This window comes from Babylonia areolata, chromosome 9 (genome assembly GCF_041734735.1).
Source record: "Babylonia areolata isolate BAREFJ2019XMU chromosome 9, ASM4173473v1, whole genome shotgun sequence".
NCBI lineage: Eukaryota > Metazoa > Mollusca > Gastropoda > Neogastropoda > Buccinidae > Babylonia > Babylonia areolata.
The window spans coordinates 35,479,959-35,488,908 of NC_134884.1; the positions used below are offsets into that span (position 1 = coordinate 35,479,959).

General features: G+C 39.6%; 1 protein-coding gene across 1 annotated transcript in view; it reads left to right on the forward strand.

The window, feature by feature from the left end:
- The window catches only part of LOC143285409 (deubiquitinase OTUD6B-like), a 33,004-nt gene that overhangs the window by 619 nt on the left and 23,435 nt on the right, over positions 1 to 8,950 (forward strand). Inside the window, exons 2-3 of the mRNA XM_076592662.1 lie at positions 909 to 1,057; positions 5,003 to 5,137. Of these exons, the coding sequence (XP_076448777.1) occupies positions 909 to 1,057; positions 5,003 to 5,137 (284 nt within the window). The remainder of the gene's footprint in view (positions 1 to 908; positions 1,058 to 5,002; positions 5,138 to 8,950) is intronic.

The window sequence follows — 8,950 nt, forward strand, 5'->3', positions numbered from 1 at the left end:
AGAAAACTGAAAATCAACACTAGGGTTATGCCACACACTGACTAACTTGCCTTGCCAATGCTTGAATTCACACCTGCTGACAGGTGACATTGTTCCACAGTTGTCATTATAATCTGCTACTTGTGATGGTAACACCAGTGATAGGCTTGTTGCATGAATAGCACTGAGTTTAAAAGTATTTTTTCAAGCTTGAGTTTACAACACACACCTTGAGTTCATAGATCCTTGAAATGTTACGTCAGATAATTCTCGTTTCAGTGTATTTGGTTTATGCCATTTGAGACCAATGTTCCTGTTATGTTAATTTGAGATGTTGAGAGAAATAGGGAAACTGGAGAGGGAGGGGTGATACGCACACACACACACACAAAACCACACACTTAAAAACAGGAGGGAGAAAGAGAGAGATGGAGATCTCAAGTGTTCTTCTAATTGTAACTAAAAACTTTAGATAAAGCATTGAAATGAAATGCCTTCAGCATTAAAAGGGTTATCAAAAGGGTCCATTAATATATATACTCCAGTTTGTTACGCACACTTTTTATAAGGTGTCTTACAATGTATTACACAGGTGTTTATGATGTATCTGTAGATTTTTTTTAATATATTTATATGTGTATGGTGTATGTGTATATATTCATGGAGTTGAAACATGGTATGGCTATACAATGAACTTTGTATTAGAACAAGAAGTATGATTTCAATGAATTTGGCATGATTTTATAAGTATGTACTAAGACCAGATTTCAAATGAAAAGCTTTTTGGGTAAATAAATGGAAAACCTTCTGTATCAGTGTATGATACATAATTTTTAAAAGCCATAGTAACCTTAACTGCAACAGGTTAGGGAAAAACAAAGGAAATATATATTTATGTAATAACAATTGTTACTTTTCTCTTTTCACAGCGGAATGTCAAAAGTTGAAGCATGGCATCCCCAAGGGAGATAAAAAGCGGAAGAAAGAAGTCATGGAGCAAGTTGCACGTCTTGAGGCAGAGCTAGAAGCTCGGCAAAAACAGGAATTGCTGGAGCTGGATACTCAGAAAGACCCTGTGGTTAGTTGTCATTTTAAAGTTTCTTTGCTGCATAAATATCATCTATTTAAAAAAAAAAATCTAATCATTAATTTACCTTGTGCGGTTGTGGTGAGATATTTGACAGGTGTGTTGACATTTCAACGTGTTTTTTCTCATGGACTGCTTATAGTATACATAAATGTGTATGAGTACAACACAGAATAATTTAAATGGCATGTATGATTTTAAAATTCTATTTAAATGAGATAATTTTGATTTTGAACTTTAAAAATTTCAACTTTTCGCTTATTTTATATTCACATAATAATTTCAACCATTCCATATACATGTATTTCTGTGATGATGTTTTGTGTATGCTTGAAGGTTACATCAAGTGAAATAGCACCATGTTCTAAAAACCTGGCAAATTTGTATTTGTATTTGTATTTCTTTTTATCACAACAGATTTCTCTGTGTGAAATTCGGGCTGCTCTCCCCAGGGAGAGCGCGTCTCTACACTACAGCGCCACCCATTTTTTTGTATTTTTTCCTGCATGCAGTTTGATTTGTTTTTCCTATCGATGTGGATTTTTCTACAGAATTTTGCCAGGAACAACCCTTTTGTTGCCGTGGGTTCTTTTACGTGCGCTAAGTGCATGCTGCACACGGGACCTCGGTTTATCGTCTCATCCGAATGACTAGCATCCAGACCACCACTCAAGGTCTAGTGGAGGGGGAGAAAATATCGGCGGCTGAACCGTGATTCGAACCAGCGCGCTCAGATTCTCTCGCTTCCTAGGCGGATGCATTACCTCTAGGCCATCACTCCAAATGGGTGAATGATTACAGAACCATGCACTAAACTGTAAATATATGTGCATTAAACTTAAAACAGTTACTCACATAGATTTAAACCATCAGCCTGGCACAACACAGGGTGCTGCCATAATGGGCTTGGCGCTCTAGAGAGAAGATTGAGAGAGGTCAGTTGTTATATCACATTAACAGTGCACAAAGCCAGCTTACAGGATTGCTCACTTTGAAACAAATGTGGAAAGCAATGGGTATTCTGTGATGCACAGTGCATGTCCATCGCATTCATCCAAGCGGGAGAGAAGGAGAGCTGAGAGGCACTGGCGTGCCACTAGTTTGACCATCAGTAGGGACATTTTTCAGACAGCCAGGAATAATGTAACAAACATTGTTGACAGGGCAAAGTCAAAGTTCTACTCTTCTAAAATACTTGCATGCACCACAGCCAAACAGCTTTTCAACGCTACGAACAATCTACTAGGTAAAATGAAAAACACTCCTCTCCCTACAACATTTTCGGTGCAGGAACTCCCTCAAAAGTTTTCTGACTTCTTCACCGGCAAAATATCATGCATTCGTGAGAAGCTTGACTCTGTTGTGTCTCCTTCTTCACCCGTTCAAGAACGCGTGTACAGTGGTCCTGTTTTACATTGTTTCCAACCGGTTACTGAAGATTTTGTGAAGAAAGTGTGTCTGAACGCTTGTCCGAAATCCTGTGAGCTTGACCCTGTCCCGTCTTCTTTGTTGGTTGAATGTATTGATGTTCTACTGCCACATATTACTCATGTCATCAATTCTTCCTTACTGTCTGGTTGTTTCCCTGAAAGCTTCAAATCTGCTGTTGTACGTCCACTCATCAAGAAACCATCTTTGGATCATAATTGTTTGAAAAATTATCGACCTGTCTCTAATCTGTCATTTTTATCAAAACTGCTAGAAAAGATCATATTGTCTCAGCTCTTAGCTCATCTGGAGCAGAATGGTTTACTTAATTCCCACCAGTCAGCTTATAGACGTGGTCATAGTTGCGAAACAGCCCTTCTTAGAATAGTGAATGATTTGCATTCGGGATTTGATGAGGATAAGATATCTGTTCTCGCTCTCTTAGATTTGTCAGCAGCTTTTGACACTATCGACCACTCTATCCTCTTGAACAGACTTAAAACTTCCTTTGGTATTCGTGACACTGCACTAGCATGGATCACGTCTTACCTGTCAGATCGTACACAGAAAGTGTGTGTAAATGGTACATACTCTAGAGTATCTGCCTTGAAATATGGTGTCCCACAAGGGTCCGTCCTAGGTCCTGTTCTTTTCGTGCTGTATGCGGCTCCTGTGTCGGATGTCATCAGTCATCATGCGATGTCGCATGAGAGCTTTGCTGATGACACACAACTTTATCAGTCGGCTTCCATAGCTGAATTTGATGCACTGGTGACTCAAACACAGGAGTCCATTGCTGGCCTAAAGGACTGGATGACTCTCAACAAGCTGCAATTAAATGATGATAAGACTGAATTTATGATAACCTGTCCAAAGAAGTTTCGTCAACATCCTTCCTTTCCTGACTCTGTTCTGATCAATAGCACACCTGTTTCACTTTCTCCCTCTGTTCGCAGTCTTGGTGTAATCCTGGACCAGTCTCTTTCCTTCCAACAGCACATTTCGAATATCTGTAAAGTTGCCTATTTGGAACTGCGTAGAATCAGCTCTATCCGCCACTATCTCTCAACCGATGCAACCAAGACACTTGTATGCTCTCTGGTTCTCTCAAGATTGGATTACTGCAACTCTCTTTTGGCCGGCCTTCCCAAATACCTGTTAGACAGACTCCAAAGAATTCAGAATAACGCTGCCAGACTCATTTGCAGAGCTTCTAAATTTGACCATGTTTCTCCTCTCCTTCAGTCTCTCCACTGGTTGCCTGTTTCTGATCGAATAGACTATAAGCTATCCACTCTGACCTTTTCTGCAGTCAACGGATCTGGCCCCAAATATCTTTCTGAACTCATCCATATCTATACCCCGTCTCGCCAGCTCCGTTCTTCCTCTGATACTCGACTTCTCAGGATACCTCACGTCAGAAGTAAGACCTATGGACACAGATCGTTTTCTTTTCAATCGCCAAAGACGTGGAACAAGCTCCCTGATAACCTCCGTCATTCTGATTCCCTCGCATCTTTTAAATCTCGTCTCAAAACTCACCTTTTCCCTCAGCAATAAGTTCAATTGTGGCAGGTCCACAACTACATGCATGTATATGAATGTGTATTGTGTGTGCGTGCGTCTATGTAAGTTTGTGCCTGCCTATGTGTGCGTATGTGTTAGGGTAGCTGTTAGATACACATGTATGTTAAAATGTATGTATGCAGTGTGTGTGTGTGTGTGTGTGTGTGTGTGCGTGCGTGCGCGTGCGCGCGTGTGTGTGTGTGTGGTCACATTTTGGTGTGTGTATGTAACATAGATATAATGTTTTATGTTATCAAAAGCGTTTTTGTAAAGCACCTAGAGCAGGTTTCTGGATAGTGTGCTATATAAGTATCCATTATTATTATTATTATTATTATTATCTTTTTTAAAAGCTGCGACAGTCAAATCAGTCTCTACAACATGGACTTTCTTCAGGTATGATGATGTTGGCAAACACGCAGCTTCCATATTGGCACTCGCAACTTTGATCTGTATATGTTGTTGACGTTTCAGCAGCTTGTTTTAACTCTTCTTCTATGAACTTGGATTCAGAATTTTATAGAAATAAACCAAAATCAATTCCAACACAGTCCTTGCACAAAATTATTTTTTCTTCTTTTGAAAATGCTTATACAGTATTTTTAAACGAATTTGTCTCAATCTGTTTTGCAAGTCAGCCAGAAGTGAAAGTGATCCTTGTAACTTATTGATGTCACAACCCTATACAAAATAACAGTCTCCATGACAACTAGAAGCATCGCATTTATTTCAAGTTTTTATGTTTTATATTTTTGCTCAAGATACACTTTTGTTTGCCTTTTTTTTATTTGCTTTAAAAAGTATAATTATTGGACAAGCCAGAACAAACTAAAAAAAACTATTTATGTAAGCCACTAAGCCAGAAAGAGCCAAACTGAAGAGTGTCCCTTTTAATACATATGACATGTGTGCACATGAAGGCCTGTGGCATGTGTTCAACAGGTGGATGGAGTGGTAGAGGCAGTGTCCAATCTGACAACAGCAGAAGACACTCCGGTTTTGGACGGAGCTGCAGCAGATGGCATAATGCCACAGCAGCAGCAGCCCAAGAAGACCTCTCGTGCTCAGAAACGAAGGGTAAGTAGAAGCAATATGAATATGCTCTAAGTGGAGTTTTAACTCACTCGGTACGGCCAGTCCTCTCTTCTCCTCTACACAGACCCCTCGGATGTCCAGTGGGTGTCTGAATGACCCAACCTTTAGCTTCCGTCGTCAGAATTGTGGTATTTGTCAACATTCACCTCTTCAGTATAAGAGCCTTCTGCTTGCAATATTTTGATGATGGTAATTGGGGTGAAACGCTGTTAACATCATCTCTTTCGCCATTCATATGGAGAGAGTTAACGACCTGCTTGTAAAAAGCCACCATGGTCAAGTTGTTCATGGTTTGGGTCTTGGTTGCATTGTTTGAGGGGGTGAGTCCAAGAATGAGAATAAAAAGTCAGAAGACACAAATGTAGCATGCGGTAGCTATTACTTCACCTGTCAACCTTTCTTGATTTTGGGGTGGGGGGAGCTTCTTGTCTGCGTGTTACTGTAGTGTTGGTGTTGTATTAAATTTCAAGTCATCCACTTAGCTTACTTTAAAAGAAGTGCTATCTGCTGATGAAATTATAAAATTCAGTGACTGCATTCAAGCATGCACCATTATCTTTTTTCCTTTCAGGCTTTTTTTTAAAAATAAATTTAATTTTTACCTGACATTGACTCCTGTATCTTATACACAAACATGCCTTATTGGTGGATGATAGAACAGAAAAAGAAAATTTTAGCACATACCATGGAAAAGTATCTGCCCCCCCCCCCCCCCAGCCCCCCCAAACCCCCCAAGCAAAAAACAACAACCAATATTGATGAAAAAAAAATGTGATAAACTGGTATTGTTGGGAAATATAAATCCATTGAAAAGAGATCAGACGTTTCCACAACAAGGAAGTCAACAAAAACTTATATACAGTTGGCCGATCTTGCAGTTCATGTAAACATTATTGTTGACGGTTTCAAAAGTGCGGGCATGATCGAGGCAGATGCACAAGGACAAAGCAGATGACAGACTTTGGCCTTGAGCTGAACCAGAAAGTAGTGCCATGACCTTCACCTTGAATGTCAGTGATAGTTTTTGGTGTTTCATGCATGCAGATGATAAACATTGACATTTCCAGTAGTGCGTGCTGAAGAAAAAAAAGGCTTTAGTCAGGCTACAATTTGACAGCACACCAGAAAAAAAAGTTTTTAATGGTTATTGAAATATCAAAGCTTTTTGCTTCATTGAAGAATTGTTTGTATGTGCGGTCTCTGTTACCATTCTGTAACCATAATCCTTTCATCTTGTTCATTCTGTATTTTCTGAAATAGTCTCTGGAAGTGGAATGTAATTGATATCATGAGGGTGATGGTGGTATTGCATGTATTGATGCATGCATCATGATGATGATGATGATATGATATGATATGAGTACATATATAGCGCCTATCCTCGGTCAGAGACCCAGCTCTAAGTACTTTACAAACACGGGGTCATTTGCACAACAGGCTGCGTCCCTGGGAAGAACTGACTGACAGCTGCCATTGGGTGCTCATCATTCGTTTCCTGTGTCATTCAATCAGGTTTCAGTTGCACACACATACACACTCATACAGACATGTAACATTTACGTGTATGACCGTTTTGTTTAATTACCCTGTCATACTCAGTTTTCAGGGGTGTGCATACTGGTATGTTCTTGTTTCCATAACCCATGGAATGCTGTCATGGATTACAGGATCTTTCGTGTGCGTATATGACCTTCTGCTTGTGTATACACACAAAGGGGGTTCAGGCACTGGCAGGTCTGCATATAATTTTGTTGACCTGGGAGATCGGAAAAATCTCCACCCTTTACCCTGCAGTCATCATAACCAAGATTTGAACCTGGGACCTTCATATTCAAAATGATGCATCTGTGAGCCTGCATACTTGCTCAGTCGCTATTAAGGAAAGTGTGTGTGTGTGTGTCACTGTGTGCTTCACCATGTATGCATCTCTCTCTCTCTTTCTCTCCACCCACACACACTCACTCTGCGTGTGAATATGGCCAAACAATGCAAAGAGAATATCACAGAGACTGATAATTACACAAGACATAGCATTAAGATAAGTGCTGTATTGTGGTCACTCAGTCCTGTGCTGTTATCATTTTTCATTCTTTCAGAAAGCAGACAACTTGCATTGTGAATCCTTTGTATAGAACTGGAAGTGTGTGTGTGTGTGTATATGTGTGTGTGTGTGTGTGTGTGAGAGAGAGAGCTTTCATGATGTAATTTCTTTGGTTTTCAAGTGAAAATCTGTTGGGACATTTTGAAATAAGTGTTGAGTAAGAAGAAGAAAGGGATAGGAGTGGAAATGATTGACTGTTGGTAAATGTGATGATGAGAGAGATGGAGAAAGTGACTGTATACTATAGTGTGTATGGATGTTTGTATGTCTTTATGTTTGTGTGTACTCCATGTGGAGTGTGTGTGTGTGTGTGTGTGTGTGTGTGTGTGTGTGTGTGTGTGTGTGCATGAACATGCTTGCATGGATGTGAGTAGATATGCAGCCATCTGCAGACGTTCTGACATGTTACTGTTAGTGATTCTAATGAAGTGAAAAATCTAATCTGACGTTTCTTCTGAACTCGGCTAGACAGAAGAAAACAATAAAGTTATCTCCAGCAGAATCTTTCCTGGCAACTCACGCCGCCAGCTATCAAGCTAGAGATCAGAATCTGTGAACTTTGAAGCCAGCTCAAATGAAGGTGAAAATGAAAATGCAGTCTTTAGAAAATGAATGACTCCATGTAGTCATCAAATTTGCATTGTGATTTATTTGGAAAGAGTAGGATTGATTTTCCCGGATGTGACCTGCGGCAGATTCTGTTCCAGCTTTTTCCTCCAGTTTGGTTTTGTGTTTGTTCTGTTCCAGGGTTTTTTTTTTTGTGGTTTTTTGTTTGTTTGTTTTTTAATTCTAGTTTAATTTATTAACTTTTTCATTCATTTGTTTTGTTTCACTTTTCTTAAATGTTATACTGATTCTGCCATATTGCCTCCCAATATACATGTATATGATAGATTTTCATATGTGCTCATGTATATTGCTTAGAAAAGGCACTTTTCTCTGATTTTCCTCACTCCACCCAGGTGTGAATGGGTACCGGACTTCGGTTGGGGAAGGTGAAAACTGCTGAAGGAGAGGATTGGGCCCCCATCTTCTTTAAGTTTAAGCGGAGTCCTAATGCTGTGGATTATGAATTCACTGTCCCATTGGCTGTAAAAAGCTCTGGAATAGACACACACACACACACACACACACACAGAGGGAGAGAAAGATACTCCCTGGATTTGACAACCAAGAAATGCAAGGCTAAACAGTATCCAGTGAATGAATCAGCCATTGATTGGTTTGGTCACAAAGAAACACGATACCTCCCTTTTGGAGGACTTTGAGAGACGTCCACCACCCATTTGAGAACAGAATAATCTGTTCTTGCAAAAAGTAGTACAATACACTTCAAGTTCAACACAACACAACACAACACATTTCAGAACATAATGGAAAAATCAATAGCACCCATACAAAATTTCACATGGACTGGTTAGTTTTATACTAGTGTTTTGGAATATTCTGAACCATCCTGATTGATATTCTTTCACTTCATTATGATTTTTAGCACTTGTTGATACAAGTTGGTTTAAAAAAAATACTTTTTGTGTGTGATTGTGAGTCTTTCAGTATAGTAATTAAATAACTATGCGTCATCATGTTAATTTCCTTAAAAACAATAACACACACACACACACACACACACACACACACACACACACACACAAATCTGCATTTCACATGTCAAGAAAAGATGGTCTCAGTTCCAT